Raw genomic sequence first — 27,907 nt, 5'->3', positions numbered from 1 at the left:
AATTAGTTCAATGATATACATAGGCGCCCATCCATGGATAGCTTTAAATGTTAAAATTATGATCTTAAAATGAACACGATGTTATACTGGTAACAGTGAAGTTGACAAAGCGTAGGAGAAATATGCGAATACTTACTTAAACTCAGTACAAGTCTAGCCGCAGCTTTCTGCACACGTTGCAATTTGGCTATTTGCGACTTAGGAAGGCCATACAAAAGTCCATTACAATAGTCTAAACGACTAGTGATAAAAACATGAATAAGCGTTAATAACGAATCGCGAGATAAATAATTCTTAATCCTCCTAATATTATGTAGGTGATAAAACGCGGAATTACAAATTTTATTAACGTGCGTTGACATTGACAACTTATTATCAAACCATGCACCGAGATTTCTAACACATTAACTAGGATAAATATCACAATCACCTACGGAAATATTCCATTCATCGTTGATCTTACCTAATTGTTGTCTAGTTCCTATTAAGATCAACTCAGTTTTATCGTCATTAATCATTAGCCTATCCCTAATCATCCATTTTCTTAAATCACAAATACATCTATTCATAGCACTGACAGCTTCATCAAGACAAGACTTATCATCAGACTTGAAACTAAGATACAATTGCGTATCATCAGCAAAGCAATGCACACTAGGAAGATGTTTCTTTATGATAGCAAATAGCTTTGATGCATAAACCATGAATAATAAAGGTCCAAGGCAAGAGCCCTGTGGAACACCACAGTCCAATTCAAGCTAATTGGACAGAGTACCATGTATAGAGACCCGCTGGCTTTGAGAAAGATAGGAGTGGAACCATTTGAGAGCATTCCCACGTAAACCAACATCATTATGGAAACGATCGAGCAACACATCATGGGACACTGTGTCAAATGCTGCGCTAAGATCCAATAGAACCAATAACGTTACATGTTGGGAGTTCATCTTTAAAAGAATATCATTCATTACTCTCAGTAATGCAGTCTCAGCACCGTGGTATTTTCTATATGCAGACTGGAATAAGGGATAAATGCTATTTGCCATCATATGTTCATGCAACTGATTGAAGACAGCTCTTTCAGTAAGTTTTGACACATACTGAAGATTACTGACTGGCCTATAGTTCTTAAATACCAGATCAAGACCGGTCTTCTTTAATAACGGATAAACCAGTGCACATTTCCAGTTTAATGCGAACGAACCAGACTCCAGGGACAGATTAATGACTTTAGTAATAACTGGAAGAAGCACGTCAGTACAGTTAATCACCAAAGACGTTGGCATGGGATCCAAAATACAACTTTTCTTAGGAAAACCTTCAATGAGTTTACGCACATCTCCTTCTGACAATAGTTTAAAATGATCCATCAAAGCACCAGACCATGATTCAGTATCATCGCTAAAAACTTCTAATAAAGCTAAAGATGTTAATTTATCAAGCTTAGCGTAAATCGTTCTGATCTTATCAATAAAGAACGTGCCCATCTCATTGGCAAGAGTTAATAAATTATTTCATGGTGGAAAAGGAACAACGTGATCATGCTTCAGTAGTTTCTTAGTTGCCGTGAACAAATCCCTCGGACTGGAACTGTTCTTATCGATGAATTCCTTAAAAAATTCACGACGCGCAGTATTCATAAGATAAGCGGTGTAGTTCCTCTTAGATTTAAATTCCGAAAAATCAGAAGCACAGCCAGTTCGGCGCCATTTTTTTTCTGCCCTTCGCCTTTCCTTCCTCGCTTGTTTAATATCATTATTAAACCAGGGCACAAGAGGTCTGATTTTAAATCTCTTAGTTAACAGCGGAGCATGATGATCAAGAAGTGAAGAAAGCGTTGAATTATAACATTCAACAAGATCATCTAGGGTGTTAGGACTATTCAGGCACAACTTAGTTTCCGCCAACTCATCACGTAAAATTTGCCGATCAACATCTTTAATTTTCCTGTAGGATATTGTTTTTGTTGGTAAGGCCGGTTTCTCAACATTGAGATCACAAGATAGAACAATGGTCTGATAGAAAGTAGTCAGTCGTGGGAGCACTAGCCAGAACAACGTCACATTGTCGAGTGATAATCAAATCAAGGGTGTGACCCGACCGATGCGTCGGTTGATCCACATGTTGGAGGAAACCCATAGATACAAGTAACTCAAGAAAAATATCACTATCTGGATCACTCAGCTGATCGACATGTATGTTGAAATCCCCGGTTATCAGCAACGGTTCAGACGACATAACAATGGATACCAAATATGTAGAGAACTCCGCGATGAATTTTCTGATAATAACTGGATGGTTTGTCGAATATGGTGGACGGTAAATAATAATAGTCCGTAGTGTAAAAGACCCATGCTTTATAATCCATTCTGAAAACTCGAAAGAATTACGATCACCGGCATTAACTTTATTTACATTGATGTTATCTCTGAGCAATATAGCAGTTCCTCCCCCGATACGACCTGGTCGTGGTTGCTCCAGAAACTTGAATCCAGGAGGAGTGATCTCAACACGATGTGCAGTATCGTCAGCTGTAAGCCAGGTCTCAGTGATGGTAATAATATCTGCTGCACACGACTCCACGTAACAAACAAAGTGAACAGATTTATTCTTCAGTGATCTAGCATTTAGACAGCATAATCTTAATTGCTTTCCTGACTCTTGCTGATCAATGTTAACATTAACCAGAGTACGAGAGATCATATAGTTAGAACGAGCAATATCTGAACGACAAGAAATAAGCACAGGGATCTCTCGTTGTCTTATTCGTTGACCACCTCTGCGTCCTCGATATTTAAAAATACTACTTAACTTCAATACGGGAACAATGGAACAATCAAGGGAACAATTGAAGCGATGCTGAATACCAAGTCATTCCGCACGGGAATATGTAGTTGTAGTTATAGAGGAACAGTGCGTATGCAAATCGCAGTTCCTTCGATGAAATTCATTTTCGAAAACTTCGATTAAATTCATTCTGAAAACTTCCAGGACCAAGATTTCTAAGAACATCTTTGTACACCGTTGATAACATCAAAGCAAACGGATTTTTTATACTTTTAAGCCCTTGAAATTTCTTTACTTTTTCCTTAGAATTGTCCATATATTTAAGTAGTTCCTTTTTAGTTCCTGGCAGGTCCACACCAGCCTTTGGGTTGCCACAAACCGACCTGCCTTAACAAAAATTATATGTATGTATGTATGTATGTATGTATGTATCAGAACACATAGGGCGCAATCAAAGCGAATCAAACAGCGAAGTTGCAATCGAAAGCACACCTTGCTTAGTGAACGGTTTTCCTGCTTGCACAGCTTTAAACTTGAAGGTGTTAAACTGCGCATGCCAGTACACGCCCAATGCTCGCTCTAATAGTAACTGATCTAGATCCAAGTCTAGTAGTGGACTTACTCTCAACTCTGGTGGAATAGACTGCAATACCTATCGGCTATCGCTCGCAAACTTTGTAAGATGGAAACCTCCTTCCTTTGACAACTTAGTTTGGTCAGATGTCCGGAGGACATCTACCTCAGGGAGACACACTTCCTATAAGTGTGGGCATCGTGCATGTTTTACAGATCTCGACAACTTTTTCTGTTTTAGGGGAATGGTAACGTCTTCTACAGTCCATGAAGAGGTGATGGTAATCACATGGCCGTTCTGACCATCCAATGATGTAATTTTGAAATCAACTTTCATTCCCATTTCTTTGACATCCACTGTGTTCACTGTCGTGAGAGAACGCTTACTTGCTGTTCCTTCAATGTTTAACAACTTCCCAAGAGATGCGTCAACCATGCTTATGTCAGACCCTAAGTCAATTGGACCGTCATTCGCCCCTGCTACTGCATCATCACGAAAAACTGTTCCGATTATTTTTCATGGTTATTATTGGCTAGCAATCACGCGACTTTTCTTATGTGGTTTCAATGACGAATAGGTACTGATGAATTTTTTCCAAAGACTAAAATTACATGGGCCCTAAGGGGTCGAGCGGTTTTGTCGGTCTTTTGAAAAAATAGGTGTTGACTTCTTACTAACCGTTGGCAGGGGCTATACTAGGGAATATTAGTTAGACCGCTACAGATTGCGCCAGAAAAATTTTTGTCATAATTTTGTACAACGAGCATAATTTGTGCCCTTTTTATAAAAGCTTTTTGGAGGGAACATCATTAGAATCCTGACTTTTATGGTTTGTTAGATTATTTATTTTGGTCCATAGTTCAGTCGATTGTTTATTTCTTGGGGGAAGAAGGTTTCCGCAAAACTGGGATGTTCGTCATCAGAAGTAAAGATTGCATCGGTCCCAGTTTCCACTTTTAAAAACGCTAACATAGTACATTTTGGCATATTAGCCACCCCTTCTAGTCTGGAATTAAGTGAAGATTATTGGGTTTTATCAAGGCAAGTATGTAACTCAAAGTAAAGAAATGTTTTGTGTTTCTGTTATGAAAAGCATACTTAAAGGAAAAGTAACATAATTTTACAAAACTAGCATAATTTTGAGCATAATCTGAAAAAAAATTCGAGTAATGCCAATAGCATAATATGCTACTTTTTTTACCCGCACAATCTATAAGAGCTTAAAGGCAGTACGGACCAAGCGATGCCAGGTCGGTATAAAATCCACCAAGGGCCAATATCCCCCAGTACGGCTTGAGCAAGTGAGCTTCGGTTAGTAATTAATTTTTACATGGCACTTGAGCCAGACTTGTTTATTTTGAATCTGCTGGCTTTCGAGACCAAAAATATACGGCTTATGGCCGTTTTCATGGAAACGGTCTGTATGGGATAATATGGGCCAAGTAAGAATAAATCAGAAAGCTTGGATAACCTGAGGACTACCTTGCCATATGATAATCGTCCGTTGCTCCTGTTTCCTCTCGGCAGATTGTGAAAGCGGCGAGCAAATTCAAGGCCAAAATACGCTCTATGCTCGCTCAAAATTCCACAATAGAGGGAATTAAAGGACAATCATTGCTATATTTTCCTTTTTTAAAAAGTTTCCATCGACACATGATTGCTTGTTTATCGGTGGTAAGCTTACTCTCTAGCATGGCCTTACTATGCAGTATCCAACCGTACCACGTAATCGTTTGATGCAAAGGACTTTACTAAACCTGATCCTGTCAAACTCTAGCCTTAACCCTCAAGAATTGAAAAATAATTCCAAGGTCATATAAGAGTGTTTAGGGCATTGAGCGACTTATGGTAGAAGTAAAGGAAAGCAGAACGATCTATGTGACACAGCTTTGTTCTTTGGGCTTTTTCCGTTGGCGGGAAAGAGGCTTTTTTTCGGACAAAAACGAACTCAACTTCTTGACTTTAGTTTTTTTTTCCACCCTTAAGAGCCATCCACAAGCTATCCTTTACAGATTCCGTCAACAATTCTGTAACTTGAAGTAACTTTAAATGCATACAAACTGTTCCAATGAGGCCTTAAACTGCTGTCTAAAAAGTAAAACTTAAAATCCAAGCTTTCACCGATCAATGGCATCATCAGGGATAAGAAAATGTTTCGGGCGCTTTATGTATATGCAAAGAGAGTGTACGGTGAAATGTGTAAACGATGTGACTATGCATGAAAGCATAGTAACAGGAACTGAGTGTAGGCTTGTACTTTCTAATGTAAAATGCTTCATAAAGGCGTAGACTAGCGGGATCGTTTTCGCTCATAATAATCTTGACATTAATGCCTTTATAGTCTTTGTTCTGGCAGAAATAGATATGTTTTTTCAAGGACGAGTTTTCATTGTTGAGATGTTCTTTTATGTGGTCGTGGATGAAGCATGTCGTGCTACCAATGTATTGTTGATTGCAGCTGTTACACGTGAGCCGGTATACTGCATTTCGTCGTTAGCATAATCCAGTGTTAGAGATAGGGTATTTGTCTCTGGTACATTTGCGCACTTTGGGGGTGTGGGATAGGACTTGTCTGAGCGTGTAGGATTTGTGGGAAATGGGTACCGGGATGTTTTTTTTCCTTATCCCTGATGATGCCGTTGATCAGCGAAAGCTTGGATTTTAAATTATACTCTTTAGACAGCAGTTTAAGGCCTCGTTGGAACAGTTTGTATGCTTTTAATTATACTGCTGAAGGACAACATGAACATATTTATTAACTTTGAATCCATTTAACATTTTTTGTGACAGGTTTAAGCGCTTTTTCTTCAGAAGATGCATTTCTACCCTGCTTCAAACAATACCCAAAATGGCAACTGGATATTGAAACACCTTTTCCTGAAGAACTGACAATTTTTTATGTGGAAGAAAGTCGCCATGCTATGATTGCACCCACCCGTAGAGTCAAAGTTACACAATTAACAAACGTAAGTACTGTGCTTTTTTTGATCGAATTGAAAGAGATCTTGTAAGATATCGGTAAAATATATGTATAATTGTCAATGGCGGGAACTACTGGTAAAATAGGTTCAAGCTGAAAAGGGAGATTGGGCCAAAGAGGGAAAGTTACAAAGAAAGGGCTTATCACTTACAACTTACGCTAGTTTGAGTCCTATGATTCACTCTGTCCTTAACTAGGCAAAGAATTTTGGTCCATGGTTGTCACTTTGAATGAAAATGATGTTCTGTACTTCTCTATCCCTCGTTCTCCGTCCTTTGCCCAGTTGGTTCCCCAAATGAGATTTTCTGAGGGTGTGATCCTGTGGTTCTCGTATGTGGTCTATCTATGCCCATTTCTTGTTCATGATTTGCTCTCTCACGAGTTATTGCCCTTTTGTCGCTGATAGATTGGCGATACGTAAAGTCGTTTGTCGTTAGATGCAGGGAATTCTTCCCAGACATAAAACAATCCTATTCTTGACACTAAATCTTCTAAATCAGTCTTCTTGATTTAACATCAAATCAAGTGGATATTTCCATTTTTGCATAGCCAGAAATTGTGGACGGCGAGCGGCAGTCAACGCGGGCGCAAAAAAACAAATTAAATCAAAATGGCGGCTAGAGCGAATAAAAGAATAAGCATAGTTAGTAGAGGAGACTGGTTAGGAAACGCGGCAAACTTCAGTCGGATAGGTTATTGTTCGATTTTATCGAGGTCACGTGACAATGACCCTGCACACATAAATCCAAAATGGCGCCGCGGGCTTGTTTCGACAGTCACGTAGCGTTTAAGTTTTTGGATTTTCTCCGTGATCGAGAGACATCTTACCTTCAAAGTATTGCTAAAAACATTAATCAAGTCAGTGGACATAATGCCAGGTGAAAATTTTTCAGTATTTGGCTGTAGAACGTGTAGGAGAAGTAAAGGAATTGGAATCTGGAAGCTACCGGCGCCGCGAAACGCAGAATACAAGAAGTGGCGAGAAGACTGGCTGAAAATAAATAAGTTACTCTATGTTAGATACTTTAACCATATAGCCTTTATACTCATTTTTGTCTATAAAATAATCATTAATCAGCAATATTTAATATGTTGCAGATTGTAGCTACCGAATTAATCTTTTGTAATACAAGAATTGGCGAGAAGACTGGCTGAAAATAAATAAGTTACTCTATGTTAGATACTTTAACCATATAGCCTTTATACTCATTTTTGTCTATAAAATAATCATTAATGAGTAATATTTAATATGTTGCAGGTTGTAGCTACCAAATTAATCTTTTGTAATAAATTACTTATTGACAAATTGTGGCAGGCTCTTAATTCTAACTATATCTGCCTTTCTTGTTCTTTGCTGGCTCTACAAATTTCCTTTCGTAGTGTTTCTGTCTTCATTTGTTTACATTGAATTTTGTGTTTCTGTATAACATCTTTGGCCAGTAAAAAACACTGTACAGTAACATATAAATGAATAATGCTGTCCAAAACATCTTTTGCAATGCTGTTATCTACCACTGTGTCTGAGTCCAACAACATGGTGTTATATGCTTAGACCAATTGAACATCACAAGCTGATTTGGATTCTATCTTAACATTGTCAATCTTCAGCTGGAGACTTCCTGAGGTCAGAATCCTAAAATTATGTTCTATTCTCTTAAAAATTGTTTGAGCTTGTTTAGAAATAACCCAAAGTCCACCTCGGTTTAAAGATGAAATTAGTTTTTGACTCCCTGCAACATGCAAATCTTCTGCTTTGCCAGCTTTCAGTATTGAAGCTGTTTGTTCAGTATGTGCTGTGGGATTATATACATTGTTCACCTTGCTACAAAGCTTGTGCAGTATATATCCTCCAATATATTGTAACCCTGCCATTTCTCTATTACACAGTTTAGTAGGGATATTGGGATTTGGTGATTCATCTTTCTGTTTGCTGTGAGCTATCAAACAATCAGCCACTTTGGTACTAAGCAATGTTGCCGCATTACTTGACAACCCCACAAAAATCTTTGTTGAATTGAGGCCTATTCTTGAATAGTACTTCGAGTAGAATTGTTCTGCATTTTCAGTTTTAACCAAACGCATATACATGGATTCTTCTTCTGAGAAGTTCATATTTTCTTCATCCCAGGCAATCGTATATCTTCGTAGCTCTTCTTTTACGCTTTGAGGGTAGATTTTCTTTCAATTTTTTTATCTCGTGCTTTCATTGATAACGCTTCGAAGTCTTCAGCGGTGAATTTGGCTTCTTGAGTCTGTTGATTTCACCGCGCTTGTTCCTCCTTATGCTTTATTGTCTTGTCTTTTTAATCCAGCCTTAGTCTTACATTTCTTTTGGCACAACTCGCAAACAATTCCCTCTTCATATTGAACCAAAAAATCGAAGACTTTCAGTAAAAAAAAATATGTTGTTGTACTACGACCGATGCCATTGCTAAGGGCATCAATAACTACAAAGTTTTTGGGCGAAAATAACGTTTTAAAGGCTTCTGAAAGACGTACAGAGTCAGCTGCTTCGACAAAGTGCTCTTGTAATTCTTCCTCGTTCTCCAAAGTTTCCAATATGGCATCAAAATCGTCGCCGAAGAAAAATAAGTCGTTCATGTCCTCCATGTTGTTTTGGTTCTGTGCAGGGTCATTGGTCACGTGACGTTCAAGCGAAGCTCAGAGAACAGACAATAGGCCGTCCCTTTGAAGTTTGCCGCGTTTCCTAACCAGTCCCCTCTACGAACTATGGAATAAGTAAGGGCTATTACAAGGATTTAAATGATGTGAGCACTGCTGTTGAAAATAAAGTGAATAAAAAAACCTCCTCGGGTAAGTTGGAATACCGAAAGAAAATATCTCACCTTCACTGTGATCAACCTCTTGAACCTTTTCTTGGCCTCTGACAAGATAGTACCATTCTTTAAAGATGCTATAGGCCAAGGCAATTGTCAAAGCTTTTTTTTGTTTGTTTGTTTCTCTGTCTCTTGCATATTGCAGTGAGATATACACAACGTTGATTTTCCAAGGTTCAAATTATTTAACTGGCGGTATATCAGACATGGCACATATGAATATAATTATTTTAGAAAAAAATCCCTGCGTTCCCGCTTTTTTTCGAAATTTATATTCAGCGGCTTCTCTATTTTAATGTAAATACCTCGTGTGTGGGGAATTACGAAGAATAACAAAGATGGCTACCAAATAACTGCTGAGAATAGGGAAAACAAACCGTCTACGGAGCGTTTTCCCTTCAATGATGGCGCCGATTCCACATTGGTCTCACTTTCAAAGAAGCCTGCTTTTTGTCTTGAAAATGCAGTGCCCTAGAGTGTGTTTTTTCGAGAGAAAAACGTTTGGTTTGCAAGGGTTACATCTCATCTCTTGAATGGGAAGCTGGGAAAACTTGTCGGGACAAGAACGTTTTCTCCTCACGCTCAGAAAGGCATGAAGTTAAGTGCTGTTTGAAGAGGTTAGTAAGGGCTTCATTTTGTTTGTCTGGAGTTCTTTTGATAGCAAAAGGCAGTGGCTTGACTGAAATTATTTTCATTTCTTGTGCGATAAAAATGTAGTTCGATTATTGCTTTATTCATTTTTAACCTGGGGAAAGTACCCATTTGAGTGGAAATTACAAAACGTAAAAACGTAACGTAAAACGTAAAAACGTAAAAAATCTCCCCCATATTTCCTTTATGTTCTGCCGTCATATTCAATCTCTTTTCGTGTTATATGCGCATGCTTACGGCCAAGTTGGCAACCATGTTGTCCGAAATTTCTGGCTATGGTATAACACCGGCATCTGGGATGGTTTTCCGTCCGTCTGTCTGTCCTTCTGTCTCTTTCTGGCTGGCTTTCTGTCTATCCGGATTCGACAACCTGTTCATAGTATCCAATGTCTTCTCATCGCTAGCTTGTAATAAGGTTTTACGATTTAGAAATTCTTAGTGGTCCCTCCCAGAATGTCTGATGAGAAGAAGCACCCCTCGTTAGTGCTGGTTTAGCTTCGCTCTACGACAGATGCAAGAAGTTATGTATGTCGCGCTTCCGCACTGATCGTTTCAAATCTTCATTCATTTCGGCTATGTGCGCGAGGGCTAATCTAGGGTCTTAGCATCGACTGCATGTTTCTTCCATTGCTGTATAATTGTAATTATTTTAGGTCTTAAAATTTTTTTGTAAATTTTGTAGTTTTATATAGTCTCATAAATATATTCATAAATAATTGTGAAAAGTACGCAATTCGGCCTATGGCTGCAAAGTATTTCTATTTTTTTGGTAATTAACTATCTATCTATCTCTATCTATGCTGATATCTTCGTGAGTCAGTCGGGATAAGTACTTCAACAACTAGAGTCTTCGAACGTAAATATTTATCACCAAATTCAGGATGCAATCTTTCCAGGAATTCCGAAAATGGTCATTAGACCCCTACAACAAGTTCTAGTCCATGCTGTCATGCCTTTTCGTCATATGAAGATCATTATTCCTGTAACTTCTCCAAAAATAACTATTCGGTGATTACTTGTTCAGACGATAAAACATGAAACGTGCCTGACTCAGTTTCCTATTCCTTCCTTTCTGACGTTCAGGCATTGTATCTGGAAATAAGACGATTTCGTAGAGGAAGGTTACTTCGAAAACTTTGACCCGTCTGGTTCTATACTCTGGAGTATGTCTCATCGTTTCTTTCAATATGGTTCGAGATAGGAACAGGGAACTAAGGATAAGAGCCTTAGCGATAATAAGAGGGTGCATGCACGCGAGTACAGGTACAAATGATAACCTTAACTCAATAGAAGGTGAAGCAGAAGTCCTACAGGAGCAAGCACCGCTTGCGAGAGGGAGAGAGTTGTTGGCGAGAAGTTTCTTTTCTACGCTTTTGAGGTAGAAGCAAACTAACCAGTTTCTTTTCATTATTTGTCATTCATTGTCTTTCAGATGTTAAAGTGTCTTCCCTGGAAAAAAATGCAATAAGGAAGAGAGGAAGCTCAAGCGTCATGTTGATGAAATGATACACATTTAAAAAGTCTGTTAAGTCTAGCTACAACATTACTAATAGCTAAAAAAAACGGCTTGAATATAAGCAAACTTAAATTTGATATGTTTTGACTCAATGTTTAGAGAGATGGCTTTTCTCGGTAAAGTTTGGCCAAAGTTTCTTTTAGAATAAATTTTTTTGTGCTATTTTCCTTTACTTAACAGATCAAGGGGACCAGTTACATTACATATAGCATCACTTCATCTCCATTGTAGCCTTAAAGCAGCCTATTTCCGAGTTCGCGCATGTGTCAGATACTTGGTGTCGAAAGGTGCTAGAATGAAAAGTGAAAAGTCGCTCCCCGAGATGTTTCTGGTGATCGTATCAAATCTTTCGTGTTGTTTACAGAATGGTTCATTGTTCAGTTGCTTGCAAGCAATAATAATCACAATAGATCTGCTTTGTCGTACTTCACTTTCCCTTTGACAAGGGACTTAAAATATTGTTTAAATTCTTCCCTTGAGCAGACCAAAAGGTAGGCTCTCGAAGCTAAGAAAGCGAGAAGCGGAAAGTCTAGCAACTTGAGTATATTTAGCACAAATTTCATAGTTCTGAAATCGTGTACTAAAAAAGAACTTGGAATGTCAGAAGCAAAATTCTCGGAACAGCTATGCCAACAATTTTCAGACCGTAAGAATAAAACACAACAAAGTGTGCTCGCTATCAATCAGCAAGGAAAAAACCACGGATGATGACGTCGAGAGCGACCTCGCACTCAGTCTCGTTTCGTGTCTCAATTTTGGCACCAGATCTCTGGTTCGTGAGAGCTCAGAAATGGGCCACTTATTCCTTTAGTATTGCATTTTGAGGTGGACTTTTACTTAGTTTTTGACTAATGATATTTATGCGCTCGGGGCAGATACTTATTTAAAAATGTTTCAAAGTTTGCTTGGATTCCTTTTTAAGTTACCTTTATCAGTACGTAAATAAAAATATTCCAGTGAAGCCTTTCTCTCTGATTTGTATAAATAACCTTTTTTCCTTTACCATTTACTCGTTAAAAAAATTGTTCTGTTTATGGAGGATCTTCCCGTAATTAAACTCGTAATTGTAACCCTAAATCATTTGGGTTTTTTTGGCAGGCATTTCGTTAAGTTTTGGAAAAAATAAAAATGTTATTCACCAGCCTTGGTCTGTAGGTCGCGGGTTCGTATTGGGAAAAACTGTGCCCTCTGTCTTGAGTACCAAGACCTCGAGCACAGTTTTTCCCAACACGGAGTTTGGGAAAAAATTAAAATGCAGTCTTAATACTACTGTTCATAACACTCGTTACAGTATTTTACTTAACTAGGTCAAACTTCACAGGTTAGAAAACTTTAATTAAATTTTGAACCAATGGATAGAATCGATGATGCAATCTTAAAGGTCGGCACACACGAGGGGACTAGTCCCTGCGACTAGTCCCGGCAACAAATCTTTGAAGGGTTTACACGAGGGGACCGGTAGCAGGGACTAGTCCCTTAAGGTGTTCACACGAGGGCACTCAATTGCACAAGAACATAGGAAAATTAAGAGGCAAAAGATGTTTCTTAGTCTGGGGCGTTACACGAAAACAATGAAAATTTGGCAACTTTTCATTGTAGCACTATTAAACATCAACGCAAATGAACTACACTTATTCAGTCGAATTATTCATGTTTTTACGTTCCGTTTTTTATTTATTTATTTATTTTTAACAGACACAGAGTCAAATAGGGTAAAAATTCCATCAAAACGGCTCCAAGACATCTGTATATGTTTACAAAACTAGAAATAGTTTTTTATTCTTCAGTTGTAGAAATCTAGAATTGAGAGAAAATTCATAGAGACTGCAATGTTTACAAATACCGGAAGTCACGCATCATACTGACCCGTGATTGGCTTATTTACCGTTTAGTCGCAGGGACTGGTCGCACAAACAGTTCACACGAGGGGACAAACATTTGTTTCATGCGACAAGTCCCTGCGACTGGTCGCACGAATTCAAACAAGTTTGAATTCGTGCAACCAGTCGCGGGGACCAAATTTTGGTCCCTGCGACCACAGAAATGTGTAGTTCACACGAAGGGACTAGTCGCATGAAACTGGTCGCTGTGACTAGTCGCAGGGACTAGTCCCCTCGTGTGTGCCGACCTTAACGTAACGAATTACAAACCGATATCTTTTGCTCTGATGTGCATTTATATTTCTTTACACTGGAAGTGGAGAATTGGTTACGTCTTTCTGGTTAACTACTCAAAATCGACATCTAGTTTTATCGTTCTTGCACGGCTCGTAAGGGATCATTAATTTAATAATAAGTTCTTATATAGCGCATTAAAATTGAACTCTATGCGCTTTACAATTACAAAATTAACAAAATTTCAATAAAAATCCTATACATGCAATTCGCTACTCTATCTAAACTAATGAATTATTACGTGTTATACATATGTTTGACAACGTACGATATCAAAAAATCTGGTGGCTTAATTTTTGAAAAGATAAGTTTTCAATAAGCGTTTAAAGGAGTCAACGGATTCGGCGTTTTTTATGCATTCAGGTAGTTGATTCCACAAATACGGTGCGGCGTAGGAGAATGCTCTTTGCCCATACGTTTTAGTTCGAATTGTTGGGACCTCAAGTAGATTCATATTTGATGAACGGAGGTTTCGTGCTGGAATATATCGACTAAGAAGTTCAACAAGATAGGTTGGAGCCATGTCATTTAGTGCTTTGTATGTTATCAACAGTATCTTGAATTGAATTCGTTTTGTGACCGGGAGCCAATGAAGTTTCATAAGTATAGGTGTTATACTGTCTCTTGATTTAGCACCGACTAACAAGCGGGCAGCTGTGTTTTGGATCCGTTGGAATTTTTCGATGTCACAAATCGGTAGACCGTACAATAGGCTATTACAGTAATCAAGTCTCGATGAGATGAAGGCATGTATCAATCTTTCATTTTGCTGCGTCGAGAGGTATTTACGAACGCGACCAATATTTCTGATTGCTAGAGACGACGATTTACAGATGGAATTTATATGCGAGCGTAAGTTCATCACAGAATCAAGCATGACGCCTAGGTCTCGGACAGTATTAGATAACTTAATGATATCATCTCCAATATTGATATTACAGAAAGGAGGATTTTTTGAGAAGCGTGAGAGGAAATGAATGATTTCTGTTTTTGAAGGGTTGCACTGCAATCTGTTTTTCTTGGCCCACTCCATGATTGCATTAACACATGATTTCAATCTTTCCATGCCTAGCATTCTGTCAGAGGAGTTAATCTTTATGTAAAGTTGCGAATCATCAGCATATATCATACAGTTTAGGCCATGTTCAGCAACAATGTCTTCTGTAGGCGAGGTATACATTAGAAAGAGTAGTGGACCAAGTACCGATCCCTGGGGTACGCCGTAGGAGATATGTCGAGGCTTAGAGATGGAGTGTTTGATCTTCACTGACTGAACACGATGTTCTAGGTATGATTTAAACCATTTCAGTGCGATACCTCCAAATCCGAAACGTTTCTCCATTCTTTCAAGTAATATGTTGTGGTCGATCGTGTCGAACGCAGCGGAAAGGTCTAGCAAAACAAGTACTACTTCTTCTTTTTGATCTACGGCTCTTAGGATGTCATTTGAGACTTTTAGCAAAGCAGTTTCAGTGGAGTAGTATTTGCGGTATGCTGACTGCATCGCTGGAAATAACTGGTTCTCGGCCATATATCTGTATATTTGATTTGCGACCACCCTTTCGATTGTTTTCGAGAGAAAAGATAGATTTGCAATCGGTCTGTAATTTGAGAGACAGTTCGGGTCCAATGAAGGCTTCTTTAAAGATGGACGTACCAGGGATTGTTTTAACTGATCAGGAAATTCTCCGTTAGCCATGGAGGCGTTGATGATCTTGGTTATAATTGGCGTCAAGTGTGGAATTGACTTTAGGATTCGTGTTGGAATGGGATCCAGTTGACAAGACTTAGTTGGAGATTGAACAATAAGTTTGTGAACAATATCAGCAGATACAGGTTGAAAAGTTTGGAACGACGAGGTGACTGGATAATTGACGTTGATGTTGGGTGCTTGGGCAGTATGGGCATGATCTCGGTTTGGGGATAGCATCTGGTTATATAGAGAGTTTTTTCCAGGGAAGGCAGCTCAGCATCTAAAAAAAAAAGAAAGGTTGCAAAAGAATCAGGTTGAAGATGAGCTGTTATGCTTTGCCCTGGACGGGATCAAAAGCATGTATATGTTGTAGTTCAATTTTATCCTTGGTTCAAATTTGATTTTCCTTTGTTTCAAACTCATTATCATACATTAACATGACCAAGAACAAAGGAAAATAAAACTACAACATATATGTTATCATCTCTTAAGTAGTGCAAAACAGAATTGGAATTGACATATTAGAGTAACTATGGCAACAAAACAGCCCTGCTAGACACTTAACGTCACCCAGAACGATTTTGGTAACTCTCAGCAATAGAGAATGAGCCTTACGGTCAACGTGACAAATTTGTTTTTCTGCCAAGTTCTTAAAAAATCTGTACGCAAAGAGCAACCATACATTCTCAGAAACAAAGGTAGCTCTGGACTGTATCTAAATTTTTTTGGGTTAAATCGGCACTTTCGTGCATGACTACTTAATAATAATAATAATAATAATAATAATAATAATAACTTGTATTTATATAGCGCTCATATCTTAAACTCATGGCGCTTTACAACACTGTACGGGGGACTTTACCAGATTGCTAAGCAGTTTACAATCAAATGAAAGCGAATATAACAGATGCCCCCTCCCCCCTATTCCCAGTAACTAGGCCAGACCACATCACAGTAATCTCGTGAAGTGGGTTCTTTAACGTCCCCTGCCTAACCAAATTAACTAATTAATAGTTGCAGGAGACGGGACCTCCATTTATTCGTCCGTATCCGAGAAGACTAGAATATCTAACCATTTCTCGATCGATGTTATAGAAAGGTAGCATATTCTTCTCAATTATTTCAAGACCCTGAGTGTTGGTCCGGCCGGGGCTCGAACCCTCGACCTCCCGCACAACAGTCCGGCGCTTAACCAATTGAGCTAACCGGGAGGCGGTTCCTCTGAAATTGTAGAAGAGTTTTTGACCGAACCAATCCCTCTTAGTTTTGCGACACTTGCGTGTGAGTTCTGTGTATCGGATGCGACGAAATTGGCAAGTTTATTTTTGTGACACTTGCGAGCGAGTTCTGTATACGGAACGGTTCATAATGGATGTTTTAATCAATAAAAGACATCTCATTTACCTCGATAACATTGTCCTTGGTAACAGGCGTATTGAGGTCACTCTTTGGCCTAATGTATCCTTTAAAAGGACGATCCTCAGGCACAATTATGTCCACTTCGTCTGGAAAAGGACTCTCCGAGTCTAGCTGCCACAACTGTTCAGGTTTTTCTTTTAGAGTGGCTGGCATTTTGTTCTCATCGGTAAAAGTACTTAAACCTATTGAGGGGAAAGATAATAACAGAACAGAATAAATAACTGCACACATCTGGCAAACTTCTTTTCCGAAAATCACATATCCTCAAATATTCCTGAAAAATACCGACTCCGGATGAAAGCGGTTAACCTTATTGAAAGTATATAGCGTGACCGGGGTGTTTATCTATAGATCTTAAAGCTATATACCTTGAGATATCGAGTACAAGTAAGTCAACAATGGGAATTAACGGTTGACGAAAACAACTATAACGCTTAGTGAAATAAATGCTTTCATTCTGCGTGGGTTTATCACGTAATCAGATCAGGGAAATATGTTCCATTGATTTGTTATGACTGTCTTCTGCCGCGTTTAGCGACTTCTTCACCGTCATTGTCCATAACTTGCGAAGGTTGCAACTCCGCTCCACGCAAACACCTTCTTTCATGCGCCGAATCAAAGTGGGCGATCCCAAGATGGCAAGATAGATCCTTTTACTGCGTCTCGTTCCATAAAAACGGAAAAAAACTCGGCCAATAGCTAGCCATCCTGAACTCCCGCTTGGTCTATAATGCATATATCACGGATTGTTTCAACGTCCTCTTTTGAATGCCTGCGATTTCAGTTCATTAAGTTCAAATTAGAAACAAATATAAAGGCCCTTCATTAAGAAAATTATTTTGTAAATGAACTTTTGTACTTTGAACTTTATTTATTTCGCATTATTAATAGAAGTTAATATACATTGAAAAGTAAGAGAAAGAGGGAAGAATAATAGTAATATTTGGCTATAAAGATAAATTTGAGAGGTGCACAGCGTCCAAAGTAGCAAAGGCTTTCGAGTTGGACACCGTAATGGTCATATAAATAGATAAATAGATAGCAGCCTATAATAAAGGTATGTCAGCAGTAAAGTAAAGAAACTGATTAGGTTTCGTTGAACAAGAGTTGAAGTTTACATGATTCCTTAAGAGTAGATCAGCAGCAGAGTAAAATGATTAGGTTTGGTTGAGTAAAAGTTGATGTTTCCATTCTCTTTTAAAATTATTGTAAGGCATATATTTAAGATAAGCGGGTACAGTTTCCCATATCTTTGAAACAGAGAATATAAAAGATGATTTTCCCATGTTGGTGGATACTCTTGGTCTAAAAAAGTAATTATTAGGAGCAAATCTTGTATTACAATTATGTTTTTCAGGTGCTGGGGTCAGGATATCAAGGAAGATATCTGGAATGAAACAACTGTTGACTCGTTTGCTCTAACAATTAGGAACGAGCAATAATACATAGAATTGCATAACTGAATAAAATCTCGCATTCTGATTGGCGAACGGAGGGAGGTATTTAGCGTGGAATTGCGAGTTGAAAATAAGGCTGAATGATAATGTTTCGCTTCTCTCGTTTCGCGTTCAGGATAAAAACAATTCAATTATGCAATTCAAGGAAAATCCCCTACCTAACTGACGCGTTCCGTCTTAAGTTGCATTTGAAAGCCGATATCGCACTCACCGCTCAGCAATTTTTACGATTTCGGTTTTCGTAGGCAATATATATATCTTTTCATAACGTTTCATAACCGCAGTTCATATATATGTATTTCATATGTTTGTTGTTTGATTTATCATCTTACGGGTTTATGTCGAATTAATTTGATGGCCTGCTCCCAGTTGGCTTGTTAGCTCAATTGGTAGAGCGCTGCACTAGTATCGCAGAGGTCAGTGGTTCGAATCCCGTACAGGCCTGAATTTTTTTCAGGTCTGTTTTTCACTATTGCTTAAATAGTGCTTCACTGCGAAGGATCGTGCACATATACGTTTCATAACCGCAGTTCAAATATATGTATTTCATATGTTTGTTGTTTGATTTATCATCTTACGGGTTTATGTCGAATTAATTTGATGGCCTGCTCCCAGTTGGCTTGTTAGCTCAATTGGTAGAGCGCTGCACTAGTATCGCAGAGGTCGGTGGTTCGAATCCCGTATAGGCCTGAATTTTTTTCAGGTCTGTTTTTCACTATTGCTTAAATAGTGCTTCACTGCGAAGGATCGTGCACATATACATATATATCTTATTAGACGTTTTGTTGTGTAGTATCGCTGAGTATTTTTACGAGTTGTGCCGTATTTTGACGAGTCCGTAGGGCGAGTCAAAATACAAATAAAGAGTAAAAATACTCAGCGATATTACACAACAAAACGTGTAATAAGTTATTTATTATCCAACACGCCAAACTGTTATTTCAGTGCGGGCGAATTTCGCCGGCCGATATTTATTTATGGGGACTGCGTGACAGAAGTATGCGAAGCGGAATGGAATCATTGGCGCGTTGTCGTGTTGCCGTTTCTGTTTTCTTCAATAAATGAAGAAATTTCCAGGTCGTCTAGCTGTTTTTCTTCGTTCGATTCATCTAATAAACTTGGATGTGTATTTGCCAGCCATTCTGACTTTTCGTCGTCGGAAATATGATTCAAATTGTCCGCCATTTTTTTCGTAACTGCAATTCAATTCTTCGCTTGTGCGATGCGAGAAAACCTGTTTAACCGGTACTCTAGAGTACAAATACCGCGTGATATTTGTGCTCTACGAAGTATAGTTGGATAATAAAACGCGGAATTCCCCCGTCAGGTTATGAATTTTCCCGTTACAACAGCTGCAAGACTAAATAAGCACGCACATACGTGGATGAAATATTGAGTTGTAATGTCTGCTCAAGCACGAAATAGTTTTAGAACATCTAACCGAGCCTAAAATGAGCGAAATTCACAAAATATGAGGACCTCAATTTCGATTAGTAACTATTTAACTTGTCTAATTATCTTGTAGATACGTATTTTAGGAAAAAAACCTCATTGCAACCATAGATAATCTCCGAGATCTCTGTGATCTCGAGGAAAATCCATTTAGATCGGTAATACATGAAAAACTCCATCTTTACCGGGCAAATATGGTAAAATGGTCCTTTCGTCCTCCGGAGAGTACCAAAAATCGTTCTGTATATCCCATTCGTTAATCTTTCCCGCAATTAACTTTTGATATAGCTCTGGATCGAAGGGTTTGATCTTCTGTCTGATGCGTCTCCTAACAATGGCCTCTCGTTCACTACCCCTTCTGATGAATTTAAATCTCCTCGTTATCTTTTTCCTGTAATTAAACTGGAACTGCTTTTCTTCTCTAAGGTCTACGAGAGTCTCTTCATTTCTAGCCATGATGGAAATTTGTAGATTGACATATAAGCTTATCAATCATATCATGTATTTCATGCTAAGGACTTGCATGCAATGTACTGTGTTGGTTTTGTTACCAGCTGTTACACCACCAAATACATAGGTCAAAGACAAAGCTTCCAGAAGGAACTTTAATTGTCATGCAATTACGATAAAGTTTCTCAAGTCCATAAGGTTTTAATTACAAAGTTTGACTCTGACGTCAATCAAATAGTTGTAAATTCGAAAAGTTGTATTTTTAAACTCGTCGCCTTTCATTTATTATTTAAACACAGCACGAACGCTTCAAAGTAAGTTAGATTTAACAACAACAAACATATGAAACATATGTAAGAACTGCGGTTATGAACGTATATATGCACGATCCTTCGCAGTAAAGCACTATTTGAGCAATAGTGAAAATCAGCATATATACGTTTCATAACCGCAGTTCATACATATGTTTCATATGTTTGTTGTTGTTTGATTTATCATCTACGGGTTTATGTCGAATTAATTTGATGGCCTGCTCCCAGTTGGCTTGTTAGCTCAATTGGTAGAGCGCTGCACTAGTATCGCAGAGGTCAGTGGTTCGAATCCCGTACAGGCGTGAAATTTTTTTCAGGTCTGATTTTCACTATTGCTCAAATAGTGCTTTACTGCGAAGGATCGTGCATATATACGTAAGTTGGATTTGTTAGACTCTTATCAAATCTTTTATCCAACGGAAATACTTAAAAACTTTTCTTTTAAATTCTCTAAGCATGAAAGGGATGGCAAAGGTCAAGAAAGAGAAGCTCTCCGTTTTTAGGGCAGGAACAAAGGACGGGCCCTCATTTTCAAGCAAATATGACTATAGTATGCAAGGTAAGAAATCATTAAACCAACGATAGAACGCACATGAAAAAACAGTTCTAGATGGTGTAACTTTAATTTTTGAACGACTGATCATTAATAATGTATTGAAGAAAATTACAACAGCACGTTGAATTTCTGGAAGACTGATAATACAGAATAGTGCATTGCCTAACGAGTGAAATCCATGAGTGAATTCCATCGCTTCGCGAAACGTGCGATATCGGTTTTTCAGGTGAAATTTAACTTGGAATCGCATAGCTAAAGGTAAAATCGCGCTCTGCTCGGCTATCGAAGAGAGGGTATTTAGCGTGGAATTGCAGTTGTGCGTGAAGAATGAAGGGATATTGCTTACGTAAGTCGCGAGCGATAATTATTGCTATCATGTAGACAAAAATGTAACTCGTGCTACGAAAATGTCAACTTGGGAATGAACAAATTTACAGAAAATGAATGTCTGCCGAATTTTGAATTGAAATTGAAATATTCCAATTTAATAGCCAATCAGACCGCGGCTTTATCTTTAGCTATGCAGTTCTAAATGAAACGTTGATAGTGTTTCTGAGAATATCGAGAATTGATGGCCACTCAGGGAAAATGAATGCTGTTGTATTTAAGGAAAAACAGTAAAAAAGTGAAAGTTCTAGCAAATCTTATTCTTCAGGAGACATTTTAAAATGTTCTGCAATTCGACATGTACGCGTTGTTTACCTAAATAATTAATGGTTTACGTCTTCTAAGTTAAAAGTTGTGGTAATCTTTCCAGCGAAAATTTCGAACTTACAACTTTTTCTAATCTACCCACTTTAGCAGTCACTTGCGATAAGTCAATGAAAGTCAAAATAAAGGTAACAATTCTGTTTGCGATTGTCCATCGACTCTCGATGTCCCTAAAAATATTCTCAAACCACACACCTCTCTTCTAGTCCCTCGGGGGGATTTAAATTTCAAAAGCTGAGTTCGACCCAACGCCACTCGCAATACGTTCGAGCACTGTGGTTCCTAACCGTGTTGAAAATGGCTTTCTGGACCTTTTTGAGGTTAAATGCGATTTTTCTTCCTCTTTTGTCTAAAAATTAAAAAGGGATTATTTAAAGCCTCTCTTTTAAAATGCATCGCAGCTTAAAAGTAATTGTAGCATTTTAAAAGAAACGGAGACATTTTTAAGCATTTCTCAAGAAGAGACATTTTTTTTGAAATGCAAGAATTTTGGTGCCATTGATATTTGCGGACACATCTATTTTCCTGCCATTTTTACAACCCTTAGATGCATTTCTGTTGGTATAAATTTTCTATGTAAGGAATTTGATTAAGTTTTTCTTGTTCTTACTACATTGTAAAATGTCAATCCACAACAGTTTTGTCCAGTGTACTACGAACTGAAACTCCTTTGAATTTACGATCGTTGCCGTACCCTAATTGGCTTGAAGTAACCCTTCATTCTACGATGTGAAGGCCCTTCTTAGACATATATGAATGTTTTTCGATATGAAGTTCATCGCAACAGCACGAGAATTTCTGGGACCTGAGTGAGCGGTTTGATTGTATCTTTGATCCCGTAGTCACCAAGAAAGAAACCCAAATTCAAACTCTAAATTTCACCTGGAACTCTGACTTGTGACTGCAGATGTCCACAGTGGCCAAAAAATTGCTTTGTAGTTCCATAGTCTTGCAACAGGTCAATCCAATGTCCACATTGTATGACTAAGCTTAAAAAACTTCCTGAAACCCCCGACCCTATTTATGGCAACTCTCCACAACATGATGTTTGGAGCTATAGAAATAGGAGTGCTCTTCATTTCCATAATGTTTCAAGATAATTTGTTAATCTTAGAGCGTCCGCCTCTTTTCCCTCACAGAGACCTCTCTTATGAGAAGTAATATTAGATTTTCTTCCAGGAGAGAACGGGGTTCATGAAAGTGGCTGGCTTGACCAGCAGCCTCATCGTGTCTGGCTGGCTACAGAGCCTCGTCTGTACTATCCTCTCAATCAAAGAGAGAATTTAGAAAAAGAATCCTCAGTTCATCTTTGGAAAGCCGATATTTGGCCGAGTAACTCTGATGAACTTAAAGTGGAAAACCACTCCGTGTTCGACGGAATATGCGCTGCTAAAGTAAGTAGTTTCGGTACTTCCATGGAATTTCCAACCAAAAACACCTTCCCAATAATGCTCTATTATTTCATCGAAAAGGAACATGGAAAATGTAAGATAGAGGAGCACATTATAATTATCCCACAGAGTACAATCATATGCAATATAAGGATACTTTTAAGTGTTGCAGTTGATTCGTAATATTTAAACTTTGTCAAAACATTTAGACTTTTGCTAATTTTGCCAAAGAATTAATAATTGTGGTCATGCCAAATAAGAGGACAGTCGATATTGACACCAACACACTTGACGCCTCTAAACAAACGTTTACTATGGGTAACGGTGGAAACAATTTACATTTTACTCTAATTCTCAGAGTGGAGTGAGGATATATGCATAATTTTGGGTGTAAATTTCTTGAATCAATACATAATTCTCATGCATTCTTCTCAACTGCACAATGTATGTAATTAATTGTTTCCAGATGAATTCCGTTTCAAACTCTTTCATCTCTTTTAAAATTATAGGCTAAAAGCACAGAACAGCTGAAAAAGGAACTGGATTGGAAGGAAATAAAACTCGAAAAATGTGACGGTGGAATGTCCCTCATGGATTTCAGCACACTTGTGAGAGCAGTTCTGGTGTACATGAAGGACCATTATCCCACCACACCAGATGAATAAAACTTTCAAGCGGAATTAAAGGCCGCGTGTCATTGGTATTGGCATCCAAGCGGGCGTAAAGACCGTTGCCAGGAAGAAGGGGATTGTTCCTCGATAAAGCTTCCTAAACTTAGGTCAGGTCCCCACAGAGATATTCGTGTGAAAATAGCAGCACTGGTGACTAGCAAAAAATGGATCAGTGTCCTTGAAGAAATAAAAATGGAATCATCACTACCTAAGAGCTCTCAAAGGGTTGAAAAAAATGGGGAATCTTCACCTGATGAGGATGGAAATGAGGAACGCATTTATGGTGTGTACCTTTTAAATGTCTGTTGGTGCAATTGCGTTCCAAGGATCCTCATAAGGGTGTTATCGATGACTTCTATCACCCAAACAGAAAAATTAGGGGCTGCAAATCCATAGTGCTTTGACTACTAATTTCCAAGAGGAATATCAGTTTACGAACAACTCAACCACACAAATTAATTATAGTACAGCTTGTGGTGTAGATGACTTGATCAAATTCTAAGATTGTGTCCAGAACTTACTTAATAAAAAATTATGTTATCTTTATAATTTACAGATCTCGAGGAAAGCATTTTTGATTTGAAGGCATACTTCAATTTTAAAGGTGGGTTCCTCCTATAAGTTTATGTCAGTTAATTTAAATACCTTAATTGAAAATTATGCAAGAAATACTTTTTTGCAAAATTACCAATCAATTTTGTAAACAAGCAGTAGCCACTCTGTCATTGTCCACTCTGTCACTCTGTCACTCTGTAACACTGTCACTCTGTCACTCCGTGACTCTGTCACTCTGTCTCTCTGTTGCTCTCTCTCTCTGTCTCTCTGTCACTCTGTCATTCTGTTACTCTGTCACCCTGTCACCCTGTCACCCTGTCACCCTGTCACCCTGTCGCTCTGTTACTATGTCGCTCTGTCACTCTGTGGCTCTGTGGCTCCGTCACTTTGTCTCTGTCACTCTGTTGCTCTGTCATTGTTACTCGATCTTTGAGTCTTTGAGTCTGTTGCTCTGTCATCTTCCACCCTGTCGCTCAGTCACTTGGTCTCTCTGTCTCTCATCCTCTTAGTCTCTCATTCAGCCGATGTTTTTATTTGTCAGTTTGCGGAACTAGTTTTTCTTTCCTTGGGCGTGCCTACTCTTGAGCGGTTCTCTTAATATCTGGTTACGGCTTTTTACACTTTTCTGTTTATGGAAAAGGAGATATCATTTTGCCTGAGATTGACTAACATATTTTCCCTTACGAATAGATGATGAACTCAGGGAAAGTGGAACTAAAGTCACTGAGGAGCATTCGCCGGGAAAAAAATTGAGCAAGAAATGCTTTTTTGGCGAATAATACCAATCAATTTTGTAAAACAGCAGTAATGTTTCTGTCTTGTCCGAAAACGTTGGCTGGAACTAATGAACCCGTACGGTACAAAATCAGGTTTATCTTTACACTGTATTTCATGCTAATTTCATGCCAATTTTCGTCCAATTTCCAATTTGACTTTCATACGTAAACTCACTGATAAGATTCTCACAATAACACAACAAGTAGATAAAATTGTTAAAGGTGTATTATATTACTTGCGAATTATCACTAAGGTTAGGACAAATATGGAACGTGAGTTTATTACGATCTTGGTTCACTTACTTTGTGACTTTTAAGATTAGCTATTGTAACTCTCTCCTGAGTGGTCTACCAAAGAATTTGATCGTTACAATGCAGTATGTGCAAAACACTGCTGCTGGAGTCGTTACTGGATTGAAAAAGTGTAATCATTTTACAGATAGACTAAAGGAACTTTACTGGCTCCTAGTCGAACGGAGGATCATTTTTAACTGTATTTAATTACATACGAGTAATTAAATAAATTGCACATGCTTACTTGCAAGAACTTATTTAGTTTTATCGCTCTAGGAGCGGAACTTGCGTTCAGCAAAAGACAATTCGAAGCTAATGGAACCAGCAGTTAACCAAAGTACGAAAGGTCTTTCCGCGTTATCAATAAGGGCACCCAGACGCTTGAATGAACTTCCGTATGAAATACGTAATAGCTCAACTATTGTTGATTCTTTTAAAAATCAGTGCGCTTTAATAAGGAGCCCTATGACGTCTGACTATCCATTTATATTTAAGAATTTACATATTATACATAATTCTAATTTTAAACGTATCTTAGTGATATATAGTAGAAGTTAGAAGCACTTAGATTCTAGTACTGGTCCTCAATTTTGAAAATGATTGTAAAGCGCTCAGATCAAAGTGCTTAGATTATTGTTATTATTTGTATCATTATTATTATTATTATTGCTATATTTAAGCTTAGATAAATCTTACCTATTTTAATCAAAGTCAATAGATTTTTAATATGTTTTGTTTTGTATCTACATTTAAAATTTTATTGTTATAGACAGTAAAAATATAGAATTATAGATTCCATTGTATATAGACTTTTTAGCTCTTGAAACAAATTATTATCTCATCATCATCATCATCATCATTATTCTTATTATTATTATTATTATTATATTATTATCATTAATTTTCTAGACAAGATCTTGCAATCAGGTTAATACTGTAACTGCTCCGGTCAAAGTTTTTAGTGATATCGCTATTGATATCGATAGGAATAGGACTGTTATTTGATTATTACTAGATTTATCTGTTGCCTCAGATACGATCGATCGTTCAACACTCCCAAACCGATTACCACCTCATTTTGGTCACAAAACGTTTAATATACACACTTATAAAATAAGTTTTACACATGCTTCACAGCGAACGTGGGATCAAATACTTAACATATGCTAATACATACAATAAATACTGTTAACTTGCCATTAAATGTTTTCGCTGACACGAATATTAAACTTTTTACTACCTTAACAAAAGAGAGTCAGCTTTTTTTTGCTATGAATCCGATATATATTTTCCTCGGTTCGACATTTTCCTCGGTTCGCCAAAGGCGTTAATTTCCCATACCTGATCCGCTGAGTTCGACTTTTACACACTTTCACTGTTTCGCGTTCCAAATAGTTTTCCTTACAAATTTTCTTCCTTCAATAATTTCCTGAGATTCTTGGCTCAGCAATGAGAGGAATCTCAGTTTGTAAGATCTTCTTCGTCTGTCCTTTTGTCATCGGCCACCAAAACTCTACCGGTCACTGAGCCCTTAGAATTTTTTACCTATGTCTCTGTTTCTTTTTTTTTCTTCTTCTTCTTCTTCTTCTTCTTCTTTTGAGCTTTATTGTTGTTGTTTTTTCTTTCTTTATTTTATTTTGGTACCTCACCAAATGGCAATTAGCTAGTAGAAGGATTCCTGCTAGTATGCTAACTTATATGAGCTTTATAGCTCATCTAGAACTGTGAAGTTAAGAGGCAAAAATAAAATTGCAGCTGAAATTTACCTCTCTAAATTTTTCGGGTGTAAAACGCGTCATTATGAAATATTACTGTCAAATCCGTACGTTTAGCTCGTTTTACAAACGACATTCCAAAACATTAACCGTCAACCGTCAAATGACCTAAAATTTAACCGTCAAACGTCAACGTGACCCTTCCCCCCATCCCATGGAGACCCTCCACTACGGGCTTTGAGGAAGAAATTTAAGAATGAGAGTAATCTGAAACGTTAATTTATAGAGGGCTTTGAACCCGAGAGTAACATGTAGTCTGATCGTCCCGAGGTGAGAGTAGTCCTAAAACGGGCTGTTGTCACTAATAATAGTGGTGACTGAAATCCTTCGACAACCTTCATCAGAGTGAAAATATTAGGAAAGAAAGCCCATTGTAAAGCTTTGAAATTTGTTGAATCTGGTGCCGGATAGGTATAGATCATGTTCTACTTAAGTTTCGTTTCACGTCTGTTGAATTCGATCGCCTCTTCGAGATACATGGGCCATCTAGGATTGAGAGTTGCTCAAAGCGAATTCATAATTTATTTTCTTTATCTTGGGCCTCCCGTGGGGCAAAAGGGTTAGGGTTATGCGAAAATTAAAAGCTGCCGCTTGGTTAACAGCCGTTTTCCGCAAAAATCGCATATACAGTACAGCTACGAGGTAAATGGTTAACGCACATGCAAAACCTTCGCACGTTTTTCGCGTTACGCGTAAAAAGAAAAAGGCTCTTGAAAGCGCGTGTCATAAGCCCGTTCTTGCTTTAAATTTGTTATTTCAACGCAGTCGGCCTGCTTTGTTCTGCACTGTTTCGGAAAACATCATCAAAATATTAATGTGAGGCTTCGAATTCAGTGCTGGATCGATATGGACGATGTTGTCCACAAGTTTTATATCA

At 38.1% G+C, this 27,907-nt stretch overlaps 1 protein-coding gene and 1 pseudogene across 2 annotated transcripts in view; both read left to right on the top strand.

The window, feature by feature from the left end:
* LOC148729325 (uncharacterized) overlaps window positions 1-13,319 on the top strand; it is a 31,554-nt gene extending 18,235 nt beyond the window's left edge. Inside the window, exons 3-4 of the mRNA XM_088762630.1 lie at window positions 6,152-6,327; window positions 11,262-13,319. Coding sequence (XP_088618756.1) covers window positions 6,152-6,327; window positions 11,262-11,297 — 212 coding nt within the window. The 3' untranslated portion in view covers window positions 11,298-13,319. The remainder of the gene's footprint in view (window positions 1-6,151; window positions 6,328-11,261) is intronic.
* A 6,900-nt stretch (window positions 13,320-20,219) lies between these two features.
* On the top strand, window positions 20,220-26,046 carry LOC148729324 (uncharacterized; annotated as a pseudogene). The gene is made up of 6 exons (XR_016002279.1): window positions 20,220-20,304; window positions 20,757-20,860; window positions 22,748-22,962; window positions 23,469-23,913; window positions 24,187-24,234; window positions 24,876-26,046. The product of XR_016002279.1 is annotated as an uncharacterized LOC148729324 (transcript).
* The last annotated feature ends 1,861 nt before the right edge of the window (window positions 26,047-27,907 follow it).

This window comes from Stylophora pistillata, chromosome 6 (assembly GCF_964205215.1).
Source record: "Stylophora pistillata chromosome 6, jaStyPist1.2, whole genome shotgun sequence".
Lineage (NCBI taxonomy): Eukaryota > Metazoa > Cnidaria > Anthozoa > Scleractinia > Pocilloporidae > Stylophora > Stylophora pistillata.
The sequence above is the reverse complement of the archived record's forward strand: the minus strand, read 5'-3'. Positions and strand labels throughout refer to the sequence as shown.